The sequence below is a fragment of the Microtus oregoni genome, unplaced genomic scaffold (assembly GCF_018167655.1).
Source record: "Microtus oregoni isolate MIOR12 unplaced genomic scaffold, Mior012 000013F_ref0000133, whole genome shotgun sequence".
Taxonomy (NCBI): domain Eukaryota; kingdom Metazoa; phylum Chordata; class Mammalia; order Rodentia; family Cricetidae; genus Microtus; species Microtus oregoni.
This window is the reverse complement of record NW_024543072.1, coordinates 6,825,032-6,850,852: the sequence shown is the minus strand read 5'-3', so window position 1 is coordinate 6,850,852 and position 25,821 is coordinate 6,825,032. Positions and strand designations below refer to the sequence as shown.

The 25,821-nt window shown below is 41.1% G+C and overlaps 2 protein-coding genes across 2 annotated transcripts; one reads left to right on the top strand and one right to left on the bottom strand.

Annotated features, from left to right (window-relative positions):
* Positions 1 to 526: 526 nt before the first annotated feature.
* Positions 527 to 13,545, top strand: Arf4 (ADP ribosylation factor 4). Its single transcript, XM_041663078.1, has 6 exons — positions 527 to 840; positions 6,686 to 6,766; positions 6,936 to 7,045; positions 9,942 to 10,013; positions 10,594 to 10,719; positions 12,591 to 13,545. The coding sequence occupies exons 1-6, from the start codon at positions 774 to 776 to the stop codon at positions 12,675 to 12,677; spliced, it is 543 nt and encodes a 180-aa protein (XP_041519012.1). The 5' UTR covers positions 527 to 773; the 3' UTR covers positions 12,678 to 13,545.
* Positions 13,546 to 15,662: 2,117 nt separating this feature from the next.
* Positions 15,663 to 23,109, bottom strand: Pde12 (phosphodiesterase 12). Its single transcript, XM_041662579.1, has 3 exons — positions 21,705 to 23,109; positions 20,118 to 20,196; positions 15,663 to 19,517 (listed from the first exon to the last, which is right to left on the bottom strand). Exons 1-3 carry the CDS (start codon positions 22,986 to 22,988, stop codon positions 19,075 to 19,077), a joined length of 1,806 nt encoding a protein of 601 aa, XP_041518513.1. The 5' UTR covers positions 22,989 to 23,109; the 3' UTR covers positions 15,663 to 19,074.
* Between the last annotated feature and the right edge of the window lie 2,712 nt (positions 23,110 to 25,821).

Genomic DNA, 25,821 nt, shown 5'->3' with positions numbered 1-25,821 from the left:
ATTAAGGCTATTTCACATGAAATTCGTCTCAGCGCATCTCCTCACCTAGCCTGGAAAGAATCTTTATTGTTTGAAACTGGGTCTATCTTCGCTTCTTCATTGCGGTAAACATCTTGGTGGCGTGCAAGGCTCGACGGCATTAGTAGGAGTGGGGTAACTATCAAAGCTCCCCGGAAGGAGGAAGTCACCCAAAGGCCAAGAACGTCACTGCTTAGCCCACAATGCACATGTCGCCTTCCTGGAACCTCGGACTACAACTCACCCATCCGGGCGGAAGCCGTACACTTGGAACCCCATTGGACGTGATGAAACCAGGACTCCTGGGAGCCGGCCCGTCCTTCCGTCCGCCCGTGCCAACTGTCCTCGCCCGGCTCCGCCTCCGCCAGGACGCACGTCGGCGACGCCGGCTCCACGCCGGCTCGGGGTCCGTGTGCGCAGGCGCGGTGGGCCGGGCGGCGTCCGCAGCGTGGGGGGGTGGGGCGGCGGTGACGCGATTCTGTCCGCGTTGGAGCGGGCGGGCCGCCGCCAGAGTCTCCGCGGCCGCCGTGTGACGTGGCACAGCCGAACACTTAACGCCGCGCCGGAGCCACCGCACCAGTCGCCGAGCAGCTCCGGGTCCCGCTGCGTCGCGTCCCCGCGGCTCCGCCGACCCGCCGCCAGCGAGCCTGCTCTTCTGCCTTCCTACGCCGCCCGGTTGATCGGGAGCCGGGACCGAGAAGGCCCGAGGACGCATCGGACCCCCTCTCTTGACCGTCGCTCGTGCCACCGCCGCTATGGGCCTCACCATCTCCTCTCTCTTCTCTCGCCTCTTTGGCAAGAAGCAGATGCGCATTTTGATGGGTGAGTGTGCGGCCGGGAACCGGGGAAGGCCAGGCGTTTGCGTCGTGGCCTCCAGCCCAGCCTTCCCCGGCCGGGGTGGGGGAGGGCGGCCAAGAAGAATCCCTCGGAGGAACAATGGGGGCGAGGGGCGAGCGGTGTCTCCCACAGACGCTGAGCCAGATTTCCTCGCTCTCGGCTTTGCATGCTCGCCTCTCTCTGTCTCTGTCTCTGTCTGTTTCTCTCTCTCTCTTTTCCTGATCTAATTGAGAGCCTGAGAAGACGGAGCAGAGATCCAGGGTTAGTTTACCCCTGCGAGGCCCTTTCTAAGGGTGCAATCTTCCGCCCCACGTTTGTGGCTGTGGGCAGCGGTCGAGAGTGAGCCCGGGCGACTCCAGCCGTCTTCCCCCCCCCCCCCTTTCCTGGTCGTGTACGCCCTCTGCACACACCATTGGTATGTGAGCCCAGCCTGGAGCAGCCCTGGGGCAGGAAGTGACCAGGCCCACTGTGGCGAAGGAGCACCCATGGCTTGAGGAAAAAGTCCGGAGTCCTCTGAGCTCATGTCACTAAACTTTGCCTTGCTCTCCCTCGGTTTTATTTTCTACATGCTTATGAAGCTTATTCTGTGAAATCCGAGTTTATTCGTTCTAAACCTAAAACACTAAGCCTATTTGGTTTACTATCTTTCAAACTAATTTTAATCCATCTAGCCTGGATAATAATAAAATGACAAAGTCAGTTATTAGAAACGAAAACTTTATTTATCCAGTTCATTCTAAAGCACCTGTACTGAATATGACTCTTGAGTTCAGGGTAATGTATTAAAATCATTTGTTTAAACTGCTTCCCAGTGGCAGGTTTTATTGCCCACTGTTCACTAGGGTGAAGGATTAGTTCTGTCCCTACTACAGCAGCCTGCCTCACAGCTGAGTTCCAAGGAGCTGAATAGTTCTTTTGACACTTGTCGAGCGTGAAGAGAAAAGGATCATTTTGAGCACGCACTACTACGAAGTGCTTCAGTTTCTGTGATGCAGAGTACGGGGGTACAAGCTGGTTATTATGCCTCTCTCTTGTTCAGCTTCTTTACAGCCGTAAAAACAATTGTTCGTGACTCATTCACACAGCTAAGGGAAAATGTTTTCTTTCACAGTTACTCAGATCTCCTATATGAAGAGGACAGTTATTTTTAGGAGGGCCCGTGTGTTATTTAAGCCTTAAATGCTTGGAAATTGGCCGTACGAAAAAGGATCTGAAGTCAAAGGGAGGACTTCAGACTGAGATAAATGAGTTTCTTCGAGACTAGCCAGTAGAAGAGTGTGTTACTAAAGAATTTATTATAAATGAGTTGTTTTTCCTTTGTTATAGTCTTGTGATGGCCTAAGGGATAGGAAGAAGGGAGATAGGCGTCTTAAGCGCTTTATTGTGTCTGAGAAATTCTCCATCCTTCCCAAGTAGTGACTGGCAGGAAGGGCATAGAGCAGCCTTTAACCTGCTGTGGGGGTGGGATTCCTCTTCGTGTTGGGGATATGATAGCTCAGGTTTGCTCCGCTTGTGCTGCTTTTGTTTTATGATACAGGTCTCTCTCTCTCTCCAGAGCTCTGGCTGTCCTGGAGCTCACTCTATAGACCAGGCAGGCCTTGAACTCACAGAGATCCACCTGCCTCTGCCTGAGTGCTGGGAGTAAAAGTGGTGTCACCACACCTGAAGTTTTCCTTGTTTAACAGCACTGGTTCAGAAAACTAACTTTTATGATAACTGATGCAAGAAAGTGTCAGGGTTATCCGCATGAAGAGAGCACAGTGGGTAGGGAGTAATTCCTAAGAGTTTTGGGGGTTTTGTTATTGTGTTTTTCTTTGTGGTTTTCTGAGTGACCTTGTAATGAATAATCACTTTTATGGTACTTTCCCCATTCAAACATTGGGAACATCAGTGAGTGGATGGTTGTATGTACACGTGTGCACATGTATTATGTATTTGCTTTGTGGTGCAGTTTTGAGAACTGGAACTCAAGACCTTTGTATGAACTCTGCCCTCTCCCTAGCCCTGAATGTTGGTTTTGTTTTATTTATCTCTCTTTCATTAATGGGCTTCTATTTCCTTTTTGTTCTTCTTCCTTTTCTTTTTTTGGTTTTTCGAGACAGGTTTCTCTATGGCTTGGGAGCCTGTCCTAGAACTCAGTCTGTAGACCAGGCTGGCCTCGAACTCACCAAGACCGCCTGCCTCTGCCCCCTCGGTGCTGGGATTACAGGCTTGGCGCCACCACCGCCTGGCTCATGCTTTCCTTATCAAGCTTATATATGCCTCCTTGAGTCAACAGCTTCTCATAGTCTGTTTATTCTTTTGGTGCAGGGATTAAAATCAGGGTTTCTTGAGTTTTGAGCATATACACAACCACTGAGCTACTCTGAAGTCCTAGATTTTAAAAGCATATTAAGAGACAGTAGTAGTTAGCCAGTGTGTCTGGTTTGCCCAACTTATGTGGAGATGAAAACTTAATTTCCATACTAGCTGTTCTCCCAAAATTAATTTGAGAAGATTTTGAAAGATACATCTCATAGTTAACCATAATTAAAAATAAGCCAAGCCTGGGTTAGTGTGATGTCGTGTGCCTGTAATCCTAGCACCAAGGAGGCCAGTGTTTCAAACACTAACAAATAGCCAATATGATACATTGAATTTAAAATCTTCTAGACTATTGATCAACAGAAATGATGTATTAGTTATTTATAAGGGAAATTTATTCATTTGAATAAAAATTTTAAATTCAAGGACGACTAATTTCTACCTTAGATTACTCAGGAAGCCAGAGTTCTAGAAAGCAGTCGCTCTGAATTGTATTTTAGAGGTCTATGATAAGGTGTGCTTTTGGTAAATAAATACTTAAATTTAATTTTGAAATTACTAATGAATTTGTGGAGGAGTTACAAATTTTAACTTATTTTCTTTGAACTTGGGAAAAAGGCTTCTGAGAATGTAGTGTCTTTACCCACTGAAGAACCGTCTTGCCAGGTTTTTTGAGATAGGGTCTCATATAGTGCAGGCTGGCCTACTCCCTGTGTAACTAAGGATGGCCTTGACCTTTCTGATCTACCTCCTGAGCACCGGGAAGGAGCCTCTGTGCCAGCACTAGAAATGCACTAATGAGTAATAAGTACTAATAAGTGAGGCTTTAAGGTAGAGTGTTACTTCATGTTTTTTCTCAAAAACATTTCATACACTTTTTTATTAGTTAATTCTTTGTTCTGATTCTTTTTTTAAACTTTTTGTGAAACTTTAGATATGAAAAAAGGTGATCGCCTATAATTCAACCATTTGACTATTATTACTTATTATGTGTGTGTGTGTGTGTGTGTGAGAGAGAGAGAGAGAGAGAGAGAGAGAGAGAGAGAGAGAGATAGATAGATATCTCCTGGAACTGGAGTTACAGGTGGTTGTATACTGCCCAGTGTGAATGCTGGGGATTGAACTTGGGTCCACTAGAAGAACAGCAAATGCATATTACTGAGCCATCTCTCCAACTCCTACTTGCCACGCTTATTCTCCACATTTGGAAGGTTTAATTCCTCTTAAATTATTTTGTGTTTCTTTTCAATTAATATATTACAAGCATTTTCTTATGCCATTATTTGCAAACATAATTACTAGCCTTTGATAATTTGTTGCTAATTAGCTCATTCATAAAAGGGAAAATACTCCTCAATTTTGTTGGGTAGAAGCAAAATCCAAACATTTTTGCAAAACCTAAATTTATTTTTTCTGTAACTGGTAGTTTCAATTTAAATAGTCAGAGCTCTGAAGAACTAGATAAAATATTACGATGTGGTGGTCTAAAGAAAACCTTAAAGGTAAGATCACAGTATATAAATACAGTTTGAGAGCTTAAGCATCCATTAGCTTTCATAGGTTGGTTGGTGTTTTGTGACACAAGGTCACATATAACCTAGGCTGGGTTTGAATTCCTGGTTTTTCTGTCCTATTTCCCATATTCTGGCATTACACCACTATCCAGCTGTTTTGTTTTTCTGATTTTTGTAAGTAGAAATATATGTTCATAAATCATAAGCCACCCTGAATCTTCAAGATGGCCCAGCAGATAAAGGAAGGCACTTGCTGCCAAGCCTGACCACTGGAATTCAATCCCTGGGAGTGGAATGGTGGCGGGACAGAGTGACTCCTGCAAGCTGTCCTGACCTCCACAGGCAATGTTCATTCATGCACACGCACATGCACATAGAAACTCATACACAAAATAAATAAACCGTAATAAAAATGTGCCACGCCCTAAAGTATAATTTTATAAACTTTTTATACAACTTTATAAAGTTGTATAACAGTTACCATCATCAAATCCTAGAATATTTTCATGACTGCCCAAATTGAATCCTATAACTTTTTAAACATAATTTTTATTGATTCTTTGAAAATTTCACATAGTGCACCCCAATCCCACTCATTTCCCAATCTCTCCATATCTGCCCCTCATCCCTGTAGCATCCCCCCCAAAAGAAAAATTTTAAAAATATTAATTAAAAACAAATCAAAGCAAACAAACAAAAACCACTTCCACTCTTCATCTTTCCCACCTCTCCAGAACCTCTCCATTCGTCTCAATGGCATTGGTGTCCCATGACTTTATCAGTCGTTCCCAATTTGCTCTTTCACCACCCATGGCAACCACTAATAGTCTTTGCTTTTGTAGGTTTTTCTGTTCTGGACATTTCAGCTAATGGAATAATGATATATGGCTTTTTTCTGTTTGGCCTTTTCACTTATCATAGTTGTTTTCAACATTTGTATAACATCTGTTAGTATTCTATGATGTTTTGTGGCCAAATGGGAATTCCATTGTTTAGAAACTCAGTTTATCCATTTATCAGTTGATGGAAATTGGTTATTTTAGTTGTCGTGAATGTGTGTTTGTGAACAAGTTTGTCTGTAGACTCAAACTCAGAGACACAGCTGCCTCTGCCTTCCAAGTGTTGGGATTAAAAGCACCCTACCTGGCCCAAAGGTCAATTCTGATGTTAATAAAATTTGATCACAATCAAAAAGGTCTTACCCTCTTCACAGAAGAGTTGAAAGAACAAGTTGTCTTTTTGCTGAGGGTGCCAATTCTAGAGCCTTATACTTGCTCTGTGCAAGGGCTCTACAGCTGAGCTCCCACCCTCCGATTTGCTCATCTTGTTGATACCCCATTTCACATTTGAAAACCAAATACTTTATGTAACAGTTAGCCTCTTTTGGGTCTATAAGTGAGGGCAGACTAGTCACTGGCATGGCTATATATGTTCCCTTTTAGCATTAAGAACTTTTTAAAAGAAAGATTTTACTTTTAATTTTTAATTGTGTGTATATGTGTGTCAGAGCGTGGTGCCTGTGCAGGACAGAAGAGGTCACTGGATCCCTTAGCAAAGGCACTTAGAAGACGTGTGATGGTGGCTGCCAGGACCGAACCAACACTTGCTCTGAATCACTAACTCATCTCTCCAGCATGAAGAGCATTTATTCAAAATAAACTGTGTAAATATTAAACAGCAGGTTAATTTTTGGTCTGGAGATGTGGCTTGGTTGGTGTGCTGTGCTAGCTTCTCCATTTCTAACAGGCTCAGCTCACCTGTAATCCTAGCACCAGTGTTCAAGGAGAGAGAAGCAGGAGTATCAAGAGTTGAAGGCCATAGATAACGAGTTGCGGGCACTCTGGGATTATGAGAGACCCTGTCTCCAACAGAGGCACTCAGCTAGTTGGTGACACAGTACATATTAACTCATTTGTGTATCAAAGAGTTAACTTTTACTTTGAAACTAAATTATTGTTGAATTGCTTGTGTATATTTGATTCAGATTTTAAATTTATGATATCTTCTTCTAGTTGGATTGGATGCTGCTGGCAAGACGACAATTCTGTATAAACTGAAATTAGGGGAGATAGTCACCACCATTCCTACCATTGGTAAGAAATTTATAGATAACTCTATACAGTGAAAATATAGTTTTGTTTTTGTTAATCTTAAGAGATTATATTGGTAAGACTTAAAAAGCTATTCTAAGAGACTTACACATTGCAGGGGTTTAATTCTTGGTACTTTATTATGAACAGTGGTCATTTTTTTTTCTTATAGGTTTTAATGTGGAAACAGTAGAGTATAAAAACATCTGTTTCACAGTATGGGATGTTGGTGGTCAAGATAAAATTAGGCCTCTCTGGAGGCATTACTTCCAGAATACCCAGGTGAGATATGCCATGTATTTGTAACTTATTTATAGAAACTTAATTTATAGATTTCATATTCTGAATTTTATATTGAGTGTTGACTTGTTTACATTCTTTAGTATGTACTTACTCATGCCTTTGAAAGTTCAGGCACATAGTGTGGAAGAGTTAAATGTAGCTGCTCCAGTGAGATTTTAGATAGGAGTAAATGAGTTCTCAAGAATTAATTACATATTTCATCAGTAGTTCTTTTGATTCTTTTTTTCTTTTCTTTTTTTTTTTTTTTTGATTTTTTTGAGACAGGGTTTATCTGTAGCTTTTTGGTTCCTGTCCTGGAACTAGCTCTTCTAGACCAGGCTGGCCTCGAACTCACAGAGATCCACCCGCCTCTGCCTCCCGAGTGCTGGGATTAAAGGCGTGCGCCACCACCGCCCTGCTGTTCTTTTGATTCTTAACCTTAATTTTGAGATTAAATTATATATCACAGTGGTAGAACTTGATTTAGCTCAGTCTGCTTTGCTAACTTATAAGACTTTTTTATATTATCTTACAGGATATACTGGCATGAAAGAGACCTTAGTGATTATGTAGATAAGGAGTTGTCAAATTTGGCTACACTCTTGAGGGAGTTTTGAAAATTTCTAAAGTTGTCATAAGTCAGAATCTTGAACACGCAAGGCCAGCAGGCTTAGTGTTCCACACCTTAGTATGTGTGTGGCTCACCTGGCTATCTGTTAAAGATACAGATTGATTTAATGGGACAAGCTTTTTAGATTTGATACTTCTAGTAAGTTCTCTTGTGGTATTGATTTTGCTAGTTTGGGTTCTTATCAAAAGTTCTGTTGTCATTTTTGAACTGTGGGGAGGCCTCTCAGATTGTAGTACGCTTAACTGCGTCCTTAGTGTCTACTTACTAAATGCTAGTAGCCACTCTACCTTCCAAGTCAAGTTTTGACAACTACAAATAATTGCACTCTTGCAAAAACCATAAAACCTCCCTAGGGACAAAATTATTTCCTGGTAAGAACTACTATTCTAGTTCTCCTGTGGTTGTATTTCCTCTCCGCCTGTTCTCTGAATGCTGAGATTGCAGGCGTTGTACCATATGCTAGGGTTTCTCAAAGTGAGGAAACCGAAACTTAGAAGTGACTTCAAGACATAGCAGTGGCACATACCTGTAACTGGGAACCTGTAATTGCACTTGGGAAGTAGGAGGATGAATCTAAATTCAGTCTAGTCTGCTCCTGCATAGCATGTTCGAGGCCAACTAAGGCTCCATAGGGAGAACTTGTCTTTAAAAAGAAAAGATTGAGGGGTTCTTTTTGTTTTTGTTAACCTGGTCTCAGTTCTCTTGTCTTTTCTACTATAATGAGGGGGTTACACATCAGGTCTTGTTTTACTACCAAAGTTGAGAATTTCTTGAAGTAGTATATTTAACTTTTGAGATATTTAAGATTTGTAGTGTTGTGCTTATTCTCCATTGAGGTATATTGTTGCCTGGTAGCAGTAAGCACCCTTGTTGAGTGGCTGGAACAATCCTGGCTTAAGTAGAATATCTTATTAAATAAGTGTATGAATATAAAAGTAAATATGTGCCATAATTTCTTACTAAAAAACAAGAATGTTTTAATTCACATGGCTTTGGATAGAAAACAGATTTTTGAAAAGTATAGGCTTTAAAAAACTTCATTGTGGAAATAGAAGCTAACATAATAAACCATGTATCTAAAGTAAAATCAGGCATGATGTAAATCTTGCTGATTTTAAACCTTGTAATAATAGTCTGATCCTTATATTTGTTTAGAATGTTTTGTAAGACATGTGAATCATGAATTTGGTATTAAATCTATTCTGCTCTCTTTGGATGACTTTACAATTAAAGACCAGAGAATTCTTCATCCTAGATAGTTCTTCCCCTTCTAGGGAAAGCTCTATGTGGCCTGGTTTAATCACAGCTAAGCTAGTTCTTTTAGCTTGCATTTCTAGCATTCCTAATCAGTTCTAACTCCTAACACTTAAACTAATTGTTTATTGTGGTAAATTCCTCTCCCCTCATTAGATAATTCCATCTCTTTTGCTTTTCTAAATAATTTGGCTTTTTCAAAAAGGTTGATTTTTATTTTTTGTGTATGTGGTCCCCCCAGATGTGGGGGGGGGGGGGAGGAGAAAGAACACCACTTACATGCCTGGTACCTACAGAGCCAGAAGAGGTTGTTAGATTCCTGGAACTAAAGCTAAGGATGGTTGTGAGCTGCCATGTGGGTGATGGGAACTGAACCTGGATCCTTTATCAGAACAGAACTCACTGACCCCGGTTTGTTTGGCTTTTTAAGCAATCTTAGAACAGATGAACGTGCTTTCAGAAGCTTAACTCTTCCATACTGTTGATCATTTATTCGATTTATTTATTATATATACAGTGCTCTTTCTGCATGTCTGCAGAAGAAGGCACCAGATCTCATTACAGATGGTTGTGAGCCACCATGTGGTTGCTGGAAATTGAATTCAGAACCTCTGGAAGAGCAGCCCATGCTCTTAACCTCTGAGCCATCTCTCCAGCCCTAAAAACTATTTTTAAACACTCAGTCTTAGTTAGGGTTACTACTGCTGTGATAAAACATGGTCAAAGCATCCCAGAACTACTGCCCAGGGACAGCACTCTACCCATCATGGGCTGGGCACTCCCACATCAGTAATTAATTAAGAAAAGGCTGTACAGCTGGATCTTACGGAGGTATTTTCTCACTGAGGTTCCCTGTGTTCAGATGATCTAGCTTGTTGATGTAAACCTAGCCAGGACGCAGAACTTACTTTCTAACACACGTCAAATTCTCCATGCTGTCTTGCTAGTATTGAATATTTAGTGTGGCCCCTAAGTTTAACTGTTATAATTTATTGAAAATTTTTTCCCTAGGGTCTTATTTTTGTGGTAGATAGCAATGATCGTGAAAGAATTCAAGAAGGAGCAGCTGTGCTGCAGAAAATGGTAAGTATGTATTTTAAGTTGATCATTTCCAAGATTTATTATGGGGGTACTGTCCGTGATTACATACCTAGAGGTAGAAATAAGCTTGGGAAATTTATGTTATTTCCAAGTTCTTACGAATGCACAAAAAAGCTTTCTAAGGTCTATTTACTTATGTAATTCGCAGTTCTCAACCTGTGGGTCAAGACCCCCTTTTGAGGGTCAAATGACCCTTTCACAGGGGTCACCTAAGACCATCAGGACACACAGATATTTATATTGCGATTCATAACAATAACAAAATTACAATTACAAAGTAGCAATGAAAATAATTTTATAGTTGTAGATCGCTACAACATGGGAATTGTATTAAAGGGTCACAACACGAGGAAAGTTGAGAACCACCTTCTTAAAGGCCAATCATTATTTGCTCAAAGTGAAGGATATGAGATTTATAAGAGTGCTTGGAATTTGCATAGAGAAATTTAATTGATGTTTAATAGCTTGTTTAATGTTGAATAAAATGTATATTTAGGTTAGGAAGACTTGTGAATAGTCAGTTTGATTTTAGAAGCAGCTAACAGTTGAACCTTTACCCCAGCTTCTGGAAGATGAACTGCAGGATGCAGTGCTGCTGCTGTTTGCAAACAAACAGGATTTGCCAAACGCTATGGCCATCAGTGAGATGACGGATAAGTTAGGTCTTCAGTCTCTCCGCAACAGAACAGTAAGTACTGGAAGGTGATACTCAGCTGCTGATTAGTATTGTTATTGTTGTTACTATTTGGAGATAGGGTCTAACTGTGGGCCTGGAACTTACTCTGTAGACCAGGCCTCAGATGCACACAGATCTGCCTGCCTCTGCATATGCCACCATGCCCACCCAGTTTAAATGTGTAGTAATTATTTCCTTTAGACAGACAGGATTATAAGAATATGGTAATAATATTTTATAGAAAATACATACTAAAAACCAGCCCTTTTGGGCTTTAAGTCAAAACTATAAATATTGCATTAAATTTTTGTTTTTAAAAATATGGATAGTCTGTTTTCTATTTAATTTATCTTCTGTATTGGTACATTATCAATACTAAGAGTTGAATATGTAGAGATTACAGACATTCTTAGTTTTGTGCCATTTAAATAACTCTCCAGCTTTTTTTTTTTTTTAATGCCTTTATTTTTACTATTTTTTGTGTTTGGGGTTGAGTGATTCTTTCACGTGGTGGGATAGTTACCCTACTACTGAGCAGCATCTGTAGTTGAGTACTATGTAGTCGATGCTGGCCTTGACATTCTGTTTTTCTTTCCCAAGTGCTACGATTAGAGGCATGTGCAGTCTTAGCAAGCCTTAGGTTTTGTGCTGTTTATAGCAACTGTATTTTAAATCATATCATTAAATGCCTTTGTCTTTGTTTAAACTTGAAAACGTTATGGAGGAACCTCTGCTGACACCTTTTTCTAATACAAAATTACGAGAAATACTGTGCCCCCTATCAGGTAGTGATTTGATATTGGCAAAGTCCGATGTACACATGGAAACTGTATCACAGACATGAGACCATGTTTTCAAAAGAGAAAGATAACTGTCAAAAACCCAGTGTCCCACACTCAACAGCAGCTTTACATTGACCTGTTAACAAGGCAGATACTGTTTATTCTGTAGACTGCTATGATGTCCCATGTGAATTAAAAAAATATATACTGTAAAAGAGTTTTTTTAAACTGTGGAGATAAAAATTTATGCCCTTTCCCTCCTTCTGGGTTGTTAGGCTATTTGATAGTCAGACAATTGGCAACATGGTAAACCTGCAATGGCTTTGCAACATTAAAATAAGTTTTTTTTCTTCTAAGGTGAAATAAGACTAGTCAGTTAAAAATGAATAAATTATCTGGGTGTTTCAAGTTTTCTGGGAGGTTTTGTTTTTGGTTTTTTGAGACATCTTTTATTATTTAGATTTTATTGTGTTTCATAGAAGTAACTAAGAATCTTTACTGTTTAAAAAGTGAAACTTTTTGGAATATGTAAGATCAAAGATGCTAAAATTACTTTTTAAAAAGAAGTAAAATTATGTGAAAAGTTTTAGTTCTTAGAATACCAACAAATATCTTTCAGAAATTTACCCCTTTTAGACTGGGGGTGTGGCTTAATGGCCGAGGACTTGCCTAGCACATGTGAGGGCCTGGACATGAGAACTACACAAAACAAAGCTCCTAGTTATGGGGTACAACGAGAGGGTCTTAAGGACCAGGTAGGTAATGTGCTCCCATTACTCTGCAGATTATGTTAGGGAAAACTAAACTACTAAAACCTTGAAAAACAGAGTTTTAAATGGATAGAGTGAAGAAATTCCTAAAGGATACTTTTGAGTGACCTTTGTAGTTACTGAAAGGATTAAATTCATGTTTGTGGGATGAGAGTAGATTACTTAATGATTAGATTAGATCCTTAATGTTTATTACTGTGATTTAATCGTTTCCATTTTTTATGCTTATGTCTTGGCCATTTATGGGGAGGGAGGACTTAATATTTTCTGTTTAAAAATGAAAGTAGGTATTATCTTGCTAATCAAGTATTTTCTTGTCCTTTCTTCACAGTGGTATGTTCAAGCCACTTGTGCTACACAAGGAACTGGTCTGTATGAGGGACTCGATTGGCTGTCAAATGAACTTTCAAAACGTTAAATGAACCTGGATATCCAACCAAGGACATGTTTGATAGAATTGGTCTAGACTTGTTACAACAAAATTAGTTTGCATCTTGGTTATTAAAGAATATCTGAGACAGGTTTGGGCAGAATATTACAGCATTTAAAACTTACTTTGTTGCCAATTATTGTTTACCAAGCACAATATTGCTGTTTAGCAATATGCTTGGGTGTAAGAGAAATTCTCCTTGGGAAAAAAAAGTATCCACTATTATACTTCCCTGAAGCCTAAATGCCTGGACGTACAGCTATTGTGACACCTTTAAACAAATCTGTTTTGAGTGTTTTTTGAGCCCACACCAATAATGTTATAAAGTTATTCCCTTGGTACTTTACTGACACCTTGATCATTCCTAGGACAGTCTGCTGATGTAACAATGTAGCATTCCATTTGTATTTATTTCTGCCCCTTACCAAAAAAGATTTTTCTAATACTGCTTGTACCAGCCAGGGAAGTGCTCCAAAACACTATTGAGTTTTCTTGGACTGAGGATGCCCCACCACCAGCAGCCATTAATGACTCCTGGCTTCCATCAGCCAAACTTACCTCGTTAATGTGGTCTGCATTTGATAGCTAATTCTGTGCTGGTTGCAAAGAGTTCATATTGAGATAACTTTTAATATTCAGCAGATTGTCTTCCTTTATATTGTTACCTTTTTTATGTTGCATGTTGCTTTTGGAATCAGCCTGACTCTTTGCCCAGTATATGATAGTTCTGCTGATATTTTACTGTTTATTGATGAACCTATCTTCATAAAGAATTTTTTGAAAACTCATCAAATTCAGTGAATAAGTTTTCTTCATAACCCATTTGAAATTATTCCTAATAAAATGATAAAAAATGTGATTGTGTGTTCTTTTCAGTCTTTGGAATATTTGAAACTGATTTCCTTACAAGGCAAGGTTGATTTTTGCATATTTAACATGATATGACCAATAATATAAGTCCCAGGGAGTTTACTAATGGTTTAAGTTGGCAGTAAACTTAACCATGGTTTATTAAGTGCATCAAAGTAATGTACTACTCTTTTTAGGAGAATATAATTTAAAGCTGTAAAGTTCAAACAACAGATCAATAGTAAAAAGTTGTCCTAATTTGAACTCCAGAAGTAGGGTATGAAGCTCTCAGTTGGTGGAGTATTTGACTTGTATGCAGAGCCCCTAGTTTGGTTCCCAGTACCATGTCCCATAGACATGACATGCATGTCTGACAGGCATGTCAGAAATTGTCATTGTCTCCTTAGTGAGTTTGAAGCCAGACTAGGAAACATTAAGACCTTTCTCAAAAAAAAAGTAAAGTAGCAAGTGGTGTCCGTACATTTGGCAGCTAACATTGGGTGGAATACATAAGCTGAAAGTGATGCTACTCTAGAGAACAGGCTGCAGGCACTTCGTAACTTAGCATTTCACGATGTCAAAGCTGTATGCAACTTAACGTGTTAAGGTGACAACAGTGGTACATGTCATAACTATTCTACTTAGAGTGGATTGTTCTCTATTTAATGCCTCCTATTATAAACTGCTTTTTATGATTCTTAGAGCTTTATATAAACTCAAGGATCAAAACTTTTGCTGTTTTATTTTGACAGTCTTCTCTAACAATCCTGCTTATTATGGAACTTGCTTTGTAGACCAGGCTGGTCTCAAATTCACAGAGATCCACCTGCCTCTGCCTCCCTAGTGCTGGGATTAAAGATGTGTGCCACTGTGCCCGGCTTCAAAACTTTATTTCTATACTTGTAAAATGTGCATTTTAAAAGTTTTGATAACTAAATTTAGCAAAATAAATTGAAACTAAGCAGTTTATGAATATCTGAAGTAGGTTACTGGAATCAAATATTCATTTGGTCTACTTCATTTGATGTGATTGAAACTTCCTTATTTCTTGTTAGAGAAAACTAAAATACAGTACAGTATATTTTTATGGCGTATAAAGTAGAAAATATGAAACTTCATAAGTTATAGTAATTTTTTAAAACAGCCATTTAAAGATTCTTGTTTTATGTTAACATTTAGGCAAACGTATATTAGTAACAATAATTATTTCCAGCCATAAGTTAAAAATTTGTTTAGGTACCTAAATTGGATTCAGTGAACAGCAATACCAAGATTCATATCAAAAAATAAGTAAAGCAGCTGTGGCCTTGTACGTCACTGTCTCGATAGAAGTGGAACGAGGTCCCCTTCCGTCTTGCCAGTAGTTTCCTGAGTGGTGTGTATTTAGTTTATCGGGCACTTCAGGAGCTAGTCTGACTTTAGTCACAGTAGTTTAGTTTTGCTTATTTTGTCCAGACTTAGAACCATTCAAATAGAAATGTACAGTAGTTTTCTCATCTACACTTTTGCTTTCTACAATTTCAGTCCTTGTTTTAAAAAAAATGGAAATTTAAAAAATAATTAGGTTTTTTTTGTTTTTCGAGACAGGGTTTCCCTGTGGCTTTGGAGCCTGTCCTGGAACTAGCTCTGTAGACCAGGCTGGTCTCGAACTCTCAGAGATCCGCCTGCCTCTGCCTCCCGAGTGCTGGGATTAAAGGCATGCGCCACCATTGCCCAGCAAATAATTAGGTTTTAAATAACTTATTACATTGTAATTTTTCTATTTATTGTTAATACATGTGCTTAATTTATCACTTAAACTTTATCATAAGTATGTACACACACAAAAATGGATACAGGCTGTGATCCTGTTTTAGGGATTCATTGGGAGTCTTATAGAGAAGACATGTTCCCTAGAGGGAATTTAAATTAAAAAGCAAAACCAGTACCACTTCATACTCGAGTCTGTTACCAAATAAAACTAGTAAGTGTTGAGGATATACAGAAATTAGAGCACTCATGTATTTCTGGTGGGGAAGTGTACCTGCCTTCAGTAATATTCCCAAAAGGTACATATTTTTCCCATATGATGCAATATTTCTGCTCCTAAGAGCAATACTCAAGAAAAATGAAAACACACAAAACTTGTACACAAATGTTTATAGCAACATTATTTGTGGAAGCAGTACAAATGCCCATCAATCTATAAGATAAATGTAGTATAACCTAATAAGATAAATGTAGTATAACCTAGCAATGGAAAGTTCATTAAAAAAAAAAATACCCAGTATTGACACTACAACATGGAAGTAACTAAACAGCCTAACTGAAAGAAGCCAGTCACCAAAGGACATATTTCTTTGCATTTGTGAAAGTCCAAAATAGACATTTCATGGAGACAAAGTCGGTAATCAGGGTTTCTTTCAGCTGTTAGACTTACGTAGTCTGACACCCAAATGCCAATAGCTCTTAATAAACACACCAGTTTAAGCCGGGTGGTGTTGGCTTGCCCCTTTAATTTCAGCACTCAAGAGGCAGGCAGTTCAAGGCCAGCCTAGTCTACAGAGTTCCAGAGCTACAGAGAAACCTTGTCTTTAAAAGCCAAATAATAATAATAACCCCAAAACATTATAGAACTTGGATTTTGACAGAACAAGAGCTTCCTATCAGATCAAAGTGGTATTAAGCCAGCTGGACAGCTTTAATGGTTCTTGTTGATTTTTTGTTTAAAAAGTTTTTTAATGCCTGGTTCCCAGAGATGATGGATTCCTGGAGCTGGAGTTAAAAGAGGTTGTGAGCCACTGTGTGGGTACTGTGAAATGAACCCCAGGTCCGCTAGAAGAGTGAGCACTCTTAACCACCGAGTGGTCTTTTCAGGCTCAAGTTTAATGTTTCAGATGTCATTCATTATAGTTCTATAGAAGCTGGTAAAGCCAACTCAAATGATTAAGCTTAATGTTAAATAACTTTATATAAATTTTAGCAACTATATGTTAATACACTAAAGGTGGTCAAATAAAAATAGTTCCCTACCCGTTATTTAACAGGAAATGTCACCTTAATTTATTGGCTTACAGCTTAAAAATTGCCTTAAATTTAGGGATTTAAAAAAAATCTTTAATAGTTTGAACCTTTTATAGTTACACATAATTTATCATACTCAAATTATATTTATATCATTTTCTCAGTAATTACTATTTTTATACATTCTTGCTATCTACTAATCTGGATTTAAAGTGCTCCCATTTAAAAGTAAGTTCTCTGAAATTGCTGAAGTTAAAAAATAGCCTTTTGTTGTGAACATCTTAGTTTTTTACCATACTTTTCATTTACATTCAAGGTTGTATTTTTGAACTTGGATTTTTATACTTTTCTTTAAAGGAAGCACCTTTTCCACTTGCCACAAACACATAAAAATGAAGTAGCAGTTCGTGAAGTAGGCTCTGAAAGAGGGTTTGGTAAACTTTTGAGAGTAAAGTATGTTTATGACTGTAACAACTTCAATTCAGAAGTTAAAACTGCGTCATTAGAGTATCACTTCATATTAACTAGGATGACTGTTTTAAAAATGGGAGTAAGAGCCTGGTGGTGGCACACCTTTTATCCTAGCACTCAGGAGGCAGAGGCAAGTTTAAATCTCTGAGTTTGAGGACGGTTGGGTCCAGGGCAGCCAGGGCTACACAGAGAAAAAGGCTGTCTTGGTGGGTTCGGGGAAAATTGGTGGAAATAAGGAGAGGATGTAGGGAAAACCAAGCCTGTGCACTACAGTGAGCGAGTGTATAAGACAGTGCTGCCATGACAAGAAAGTCTGGCAGTATTCCAGAAAGCTAAAGAGAATTACGACCCTACAATTTACTGAAATATAAACTCAAAAGAACTGAAAGCAGATGTTTTGGGTTGGTGTATAGCTGAGTGGTAGAGTATTTGCCTAACAGGATGTGATTCCCCAGCACTGCTAAAAAGGATGTTAAACCAAAAACTTGGGCACAAATACCCATAGTACTAGACACAAGAGCAAAGAGACAGTCCAGATGTTCAGATAAGCAAGATGTATTATCCATGCAGTAGAAAATGCTCAGCTGTAAAAAAAGATGAAGTGTTGGTACATACTGTAACATGGATGAACCTGGAAAACATACAAGTGAATAAAGCCAAAACACTGTAGTCAGAAATGGCCTTCTTTTGACGAATGACTAACTGTAGTGTCTGTTATGGGGACAACTGCATAAGAGTTATTTTTACAGAATAACATGCTCTAAAACGGTCACTTTTCTTCAGCAAGAACTTATGACATAAATGTGCTTCACCACAAAGTTGCTAGATTTCCCATATTTATTAAAATCAAATGTACTAAAAATTCCAAAAGTAGTAGAAAAATTCAGTCACAAAGATAGCTTAAACACTTCTGATTAACACCTTGTATTAATTTCTAAGTACAAATAAATCCAGGTATGATATTTATAGAATTTTTGTAGTGCTCCCTATCTTTGCACTCCAGTCGTCCTGACATCTGTATGCTGGAGATTTGACTAAGTCAAATCTTTTTATACTTTATTACCTGTAAGTCTATAAAAAGTTTATTTCAGATACTGGGAAAAGCCCACTGTTCCCTTTTTCCATTTATGTAGCCCAAACTGACCTTGAATTGTATAACCCAGACTAGCATTGAACTCAAAGCAGCCCTACTTCAGACTCCTGAGTGCTATAATAAAGCACCATGCTACGATCCCTTTTTCTTGCTTAGAAAAAAAATTACCTACCATTTTGAAAATGCTCAATGGTTTAAGTCTAATTTGAAGCCCCAATCAGAAGTTTCTCATAAAATAATTGTGCTCTATTCTTTCATGTCATATGGTCAAGTACCCTGTGTGTTGAGGAAGAGTGAAGACAAGGGGATCAGGCCGTGTCGCTGCTCCCTGGGAACACTGTTAAAATGGTCTGAACTGTGAATGAGAACACAAATTACGCACGTTTGTGCCACCATATGCCCACTAAAAAACGCTAGAAATAAGAGAAGGAAAATACCCTGCTAACTGAAAAATGAATAAGTTATAAAAATTGGTAATGGTATATTTTAATCTTTTGTTAAAGCTCCAAATTATAATAACTTCACCAAATTGAGGTAGTGATAGACTAATGTATTCCATGTCTCTCTGAAGTATTTTACCTTTTACTTGCATGTCCCCCTCTAATTATATGAACATAATTCAATGTAAAGTGTTATGAAAGAAAAATTGAGATTATTCAAATATCAAATTAAAAATCTTAATTGCCAGCTTAAAAAACCTATAAACTGTACACAATAGTTCATTTTTTCTTGCTAGTCATAAATGTTTTCCTCCAAATGTAGGAAATTAAAAAAGAGGATAAAGATATATGATGCAAACATTATGAACTGATATGTAACAAAGTCACCTGGAACATACATAACTAGTAGGGAATGACCATAATAAAGTTAGTGTCTAGACGTCCTCTGAAGATTTTTATATATAAGCGCTGATTCATATTAAATTTTCTGAAAAGTAACTCGCTTCCTTTTCACTCAATGCAGCAAAATCTACTTCCATTTTAAATCACAAACCAGTGCTATGTGATCAGAAGGGTGAGAAACACTAGGTAAGGCCTGATGGGTGGTAACCTCTTCATGACTAGGTAACGGAATCACCTGTTCAACCTCGAAAGCATTTAAGTCAATGAAAATGTAATCTAGACATCCATGAAAGCCACCAACGTAATTGGTGTAAGCAGGTTCTCCACAAGCGCTTTTCAGTTTGAAAAGGTGTGTGAGAGACATATTGCATCTTTCCTCTTCCCCATTGGAAGCCCAGTCTTCATGATCCTCCAGAATGCTGCCATTGATGACAAAATGATACAATCCTGTAGATGGTGTACTATTAAAGTCTCCACAAAATATAACTGGTAGGCCAGGATATAGGTCACATGAAACATGTCTAATGTGAGCCAAGGCTACTGCCATTTGAATGAGACGAATGTATCCACCTACAAACAAACAAAATTAATGTAAGTACTTTTTAAAGCCCTCTCACAAATTATGGTACCTAAGTAACATTCACTATGTATATGTATGTGCATATAAACACATTTTTACATTGTCTATGTGGAGGTCAGAGGACAATGGGGGGGTGTGCCTCGGTGTCTGTGGAGGTCAGAGGACAATTTACATTGAGTTGGTGAGTTGGTTCTCTTTCCACTGCATGGGTCCCTGGTATTGAACTCAGGCCATCAGGCTTGATGGACGCACCTTTACCAGCTAAACCACCTGGGTCCAAGAAATTTCTGTAAAATAGCTTTAGCAGCTTTAAATAAACACCTACAGCATCTGAGTGACATTCAGAACATGTTTGTATAGGGCTGGGGTGGTGGTGCATACCTGGAATCTCAGCTCTGAGGAGGCTGAGGCAGAAGGGTTTCAAGTTCTAGGCCAACATACATTTTAAAGTTCTTTCAAAAAAAAAATCAACTAAAAGCAAGATATATATGTACATCTGTGTGTGTGTGTGTGTGTGTGTGTGTGTGTGTGTATGTGTGTGTAAAACAGCTTCAATAACTTAGTCACTTGTAAAACTAAATAAAACTTACCGTTTGGGTGCCAGTAGAGATGGGTATTAGCAACACATATCTTTTTAGAAGAGTCCTTTGTAGACTGAAGAACTGAAATCTACAATAGAAAACATCAGGAGTTCAGTTGGTGTTTGCCCACCTCCCGAAAACTTGGATTTTGTTGCTTGAGACAGTTTCTCACCAATAGTCCTAGCTGTCCTGGAACACACTATGTAAACTAGAGTGGCCTCAAAACTCATAGAAATCCAACTGCCTCTTCCTCCAAAGTGCTGGGATTAAGGGCAGGTGCCACAACATCCCACCCTGCAGAAGGTTTTGTTCTTAAAATTATCGACTGAGCTACTTTATTTCACAGTCCCTTGAAAACTAAGATACCATTTTTAAAATCTGATCTTGCATGTTTTAAGGTATGCTAACATGAGAAAAGGTAATAACGTTTTAGTAATCATCCAGTATACATAACCATTAGGAAAACACACTTTAGTTGAAAATTAAGACTGGATGCTGTTTTCAAGCGTGAGCACATGCCCTTGGAGTCAGGCAGGTCTTTTGAACAGTCTAGCGTTTACAGTGCTATGCCATGGAGCAAGACACGCTTCAGTGTTAAAATGGCAAAGCAACCGTATCACCTACCTCATAGATGTGTGCATTCAATTAAACAAATTTACACACAAGTGTACAGAACACAATAGTGCTTAAAAACAGGTAGATATTTGTTTTACTCAGAACACAATCTCTCTTACCTAAATGCTTTGGACCAAAAAACAATAATTTAATCCTAACACTTGGGAGACAAAGGCAGGTGAATCTCCGCGCCAGCCTAGCCTACATAGCCAGTTCCAGGGCATCCACAGCTACTCAGTGAGACCACGCCTCAAAATACCAACAAAAACAACAGGCAGGGCAGTGGTGGCGCACGCCTTTAATCGGGAGGCACAGGCAGGCGGATCTCTGTGAGTTCGAGACCAGCCTGGTCTACAAGAGCTAGTTCCTGGACAGGCTCCAAAACCACAGAGAAACCCTGTCTCGAAAAACCAAAAAAAAAAAAAAAAAAAAAAAAAAAAACAAACAGGCAAAAAATAACAAAGAGTTTTAAGCTAAGAAGCAGTTCACACCCTGAACAACAACAAAGCTAGCTAGCCTGCCTAGTCAACTGGCTAAGAATCCCAGAGTAAGCGCATTTGAATATCTTCTCATGTATGAAATAATAGTATCTGTAAAACAAACCAAAAAGTCAATGATTTCTTTTACATACTAGGTTAACAATAGTTGTGAAACAGGTCTTAAAACAAGAGGCACTTATACTTGTAACCGCTTTAAAGCGCGCTACAAGTGCTTGGCACGTTCCGACCACGACTGCATTTCGTCCCTATCTACCTGGATCGTGAGCACTAAGACTGCTCTATTCATCTTGTTCAAGGCGCCCTGCGTCGGGGTTAGATACACTAGTGGAGTTTAGTATGTGCTGGATTAATGAACAAGCCACACTGTAGAAGACGCTAGGGCAAGCATACTGAAAGAAATGCGATCTAGACAGTACCACCATCCCTCCACTCCGAAGGCCCCGAACCATGGGTAAGTATGAAAAAGGCAGAGCTACTTGACCTGAAGGACGGACGATCTCTGGAGTACTTTCTCCTGCGCTAGCGGGTTCAAAGCTAGTTTCTCCAGCAGGTCCTTGTGCAGCGGGTCCGATTCCAAGGCTTCTTGAAAAGAAATGTCGTGTTGGCTAAGGAGGTTGAACTTGGACTTCCGGTAGAAAGTGGCCAGGCCTTCGTGCTGTTTGATCCGGAAAACGCCCTCCAGGCCGAAGGCCTCCAGGGCCGGTACCAAGCTGTCGGAGAACACCTCGCGGTCCACCTCCTGCAAACAGATAAGGTCTGCGTTGTAGCCCGTGAGCTCCTTCTGGATGAGGTTCTGGCGGTAGTCAAGCTCCAGCGCGTAGGGCGCACAGTACGGGTAGAGGACGGTCCGGGAGAACTCGGTCTGGGCGTACGTGTCTGCCAGGATGTTGTAGGAGACGGTCCGGATGATGGAGTCCTCCGGCACCTTCTTGGTGTACAGATGCCGATGGTCAAACGTGCAGGTGCCGGGCCCGGCCTCCACGGGACATACGCTCTCCAGCTCGCGGCTTGGCCCGAAGCGCTGCCCATTGCCCGGCGTGCAGTGAAGCTTGAGCCGCAGCCCGATGTCCGCGTTGCACGGGGTGTACACGCGCTCGGCCACACCCGTCTCGGTCCAAGCTGAAGACGGCCCGGGGCGCGACGACGACTCGGCGGGCTCGGCCGCACCGGGCTTGACCTCCTTGTACCAGCGGAACACGGAGCTGGCGGAATCCCCGAACTCCAGGCTGAGCTTGGGACACACCGGGAAGCCGGCCATGATGTAACGCGGCAGCTGCAGCTCGGTGAAGGCGGGCGGGTTGCGCTCTACCTTGTACTTGACGTCGCCGATCTGCAGCACCGCGCCGTCCTGCCAGGCATCCACGTTGAGCACGTCGTCCGCCACGGCCTCCTCGCGGTAGTACAGCTTCACCACCGGCTCGCAGGCCGCGGCCGGTTCCGGAGCGCAGGCCGCGCCGCCGCCCGACTGCGCTCGGTTCTTCCGGTTCTTCTTGGCGGCCGCCGCCTTAGCGTGGCCCTTGAGGGCGTTGGTAGCGATCCGGCTGAGGGCCCGGCCCAGGGGTTCGCTCTGGTCGCGCTGCATGTTCTTGTGGCTGCCGTCGGCCAGCGCGAACGACAAGCTGAGCTTGGGCTCCGAGGGCACGCAGCGCACCACCGCCCGCTCCATGGCGCACACCGCCTGCTCGCTCGCCGCCTCTGCCCGGCTGCGCTGCTCCACCACCGACCGGACCCCACGCAGCGCGGCGCGGCCCGGAAGCCTCCACATGAACCTAGCGGCCGACGGGACTCGAGAGCCAGAGTCGCTTTCCAGTGAGCCCGCGCGGAGGTGCGGCAGCAACCGGCTCCTGCCCCGTTCAGAACGGGGACTTCCGGTCGACGGCGGGCGAAGGAAGCTCATGGGGTTCCCGACGCGCACTTTCGCCACACTCACTTACGGGCTCGTTTGTGGCAGAGCCGCCTGTGTCTCGAAGGACGCGCCTTGGTGTGTGTGGTGTGTTGTGTTCAACGCGGTTTAAATACAAAGAGAGGAGGAAGTGTAAAGGCGCCGGGGGGTAGGGTGGGTACCAAATCCCGAGTTTTGTCGAAAGTGCGGGCTTCCAGAACCGGAAGTGATTGGGCAGTGTCGTCACGCCTTGGTCTCGTGGCGATACTAGGCTTTCTGTCACTTGGCAATGCACGGGCCTGAGAGTGTGAATGATGGGAACCCTACCAGGATTGCAACAGTTCTCACAGTTTGGCCTCCCTGCCCCCTGATTTTCGAATTTCGAGGTGTGGCGGGTGGAATGAAGCTCCTCCCGGTCCCTTACACATGCAGTCAGCACTGAGGGCACACGGTTTACTTAAGCCTCACGTTGTTGTTTTTGAGGTAGGTCTCCAATCCGTCGCTTAGAATTGCGGGACGGGAAAAGACTGGGTCAAAGCCGCACAACATAGGAAGTTGTCAGGGAGTCCCGACAAGTTACTAAACTGTTACTAAGTTGTAAAGAGTTTGGGAGGCCTTGTCTTTGTAGGGTTGCAAAATTTAGCAAATAAAAATACATGGCTCAGGCCGGGCGGTGATAGCGCATGCCTTTAATCCCAGCACTCTGGAGGCAGAGGCAGGCGGATCTCTGAGTTCGAGACCAGCCTGGTCTACAGAGCTAGTTCCAGGGCAGGCTCCAAAACCACAGAGAAACCCTGTCTCGAAAAACCAAAAAATAAAAAATAATAATAATAATAATAATAAAATTAAAAAAAATACATGGCACAGGTAAAACTTAGAGAATTTTTTAAAAACGAAAATGCTTAATTCCTCCCCGTATTACTTTATCCGAAGTTTAAATTTAGCTGAGAGTTTTCTTCCGATTTTTATTTCTTTCAAAACTCTTAAAGAATGAATGATCTTGACATATTTGTAGACCAAAACGAAGCCCTGCCTGGCCAGGACAGTGAACCCAGGGGACAAGTTTCAATTACAGAATTTATAGATAGAGCTATAAATTAATCTCATAAAATAAAGCCTCAGACATGGCATTTACTCACTCCTTTCAAGCTTGTGATTTACAAACAATCTTTCTCCAAAATCTGACACTTCCTAATAATTCTTGGAAAAATACAAGACCATGAAAACAAAAGAAGGTGTGGGCAGGCAAAATGGCCCAGTGGGTAGAAGCGCTTGATTTGATGTCAGACCTGACAATCTGAGTCAGTACGGTCGATGAGTCTTTCTTATACGCTAATGTGTAATGTGGGTCTATGAAATGAAGACTCAGGGACACATTGAGAATGGACGTACTCTCTGCAGTGCAGAGGGCTCTGCTTCTTGAACTGCAGCGCTTTCCCTTCGCCTCCCAGCATCTTTATTTTTCCTGTGCTTACACTTTAGCTAGAAGATTTCCATATCCCAAAACAAACTGAATGGAGCTTCCCACAATACAATGCCAGGTGCAAATACCTGATTCATGAGGTGCCACAGTTTTCCCTAAACCAAGTTGTGCATAAGGCTTTGTATCCATGGGACACTCAGACTAGATTCACACAGGGCAACAAAAGGTATCTGTAACACAAAGGATGCATTAGGGGCTGAGTGCATCTGGGCTAGGTCAGGTAGAGCCCAGTGGGAGTTCATGGCTAGTGGGGGTTGCTTGCTATCCTTCTGGCACCAGGCAAGTGGGACATTCCTGTAGGGAACTTGCAAGTTTCTCAGAAACTCAGAACAAAGGCAAGAAAGGTCACCAACAGGGGAGGTGAGTAGGAAGGCCAGGACTCCATTAGGTCCCAACAGGCTTTTATTTAGTGGGTTATGGGGAAAATTTAGGGGAAAGGGAAATGGGGAAAGGAAAGAAGGGAAAAGAACAGGGGGGGAGGGAGAGGGGGAGGGGGAAAATTGGGGAGAAGGGAGTGAAGCAGAAGCCGCCAGAAAAGGAGAGCCAGAAAGGAGGGGGGCTCAGGCTGGAAGCAGAAGGAAATTCCACTTGCCTCAGTGGGTGGGGAGAAAGTGGGTGGGGCTTGTCTCTTAAAGGGACAGGACACACCATTACACCTATACACAAATATTTCTTTTAAAGAAGAAACTTGGTATCCATATTAGAGGATCACTTTTTTGTGTTTTGTTTGTTTGTTTTTGTTTTTGTTTGTTTTTGCTTCTCGAGACAGAGTTTTTCTGTGTAGCCTTGGCTGTCCTGGAACTGTCTCTGTAGACAAACTGACCTTGAGCTCACAGAGATCCACCTGCTTCTACCTTCTGAGTGCTGGGATTAATGGCACGTGTAACCATTGCCTGGTTTGGTGTTTTGTTTTGTTTGATACAGGCTTTTACTGAGTCCAGGCTGCCCTCAAACATGTAGTCCTCCTGACTCAGCCACACAAGCTCTAAAACTGCACTGTGTGCCACCAGGCTTAGCCAGAGGATCACATTTTGATGTGATAAAATAAATCCTTTTTAAATAATCAAGACTTTGAAAAAAATAATCTTCTCTGATTTTACAAATTATATTCTTGGACTCAGAACTAGAGTTTTTACTTCTTCCTGAAGCAGATGGAAACAAATACAGAGACCCATAGTCAGACATTATGCAAAGAACGAGAGACCTTGGAACAAACACTCAGCCCTAATTGGG

Coding starts and splice junctions, on each gene's coding strand:
- Arf4 (XM_041663078.1), top strand. CDS start 774: ATGGGCCTCACCATCTCCTCTCTCTTCTCTCGCCTCTTTGGCAAGAAG. Junction 6,767..6,935: donor CACCACCATTCCTACCATTG/GTAAGAAATTTA, acceptor TTTTTCTTATAG/GTTTTAATGTGGAAACAGTA. Junction 10,014..10,593: donor CAGCTGTGCTGCAGAAAATG/GTAAGTATGTAT, acceptor CCTTTACCCCAG/CTTCTGGAAGATGAACTGCA.
- Pde12 (XM_041662579.1), bottom strand. CDS start 22,988: ATGTGGAGGCTTCCGGGCCGCGCCGCGCTGCGTGGGGTCCGGTCGGTG. Junction 20,197..21,704: donor AGAGATCGTCCGTCCTTCAG/GTCAAGTAGCTC, acceptor TTTCTATTGTAG/ATTTCAGTTCTTCAGTCTAC. Junction 19,518..20,117: donor TCTCTACTGGCACCCAAACG/GTAAGTTTTATT, acceptor GTTTGTTTGTAG/GTGGATACATTCGTCTCATT.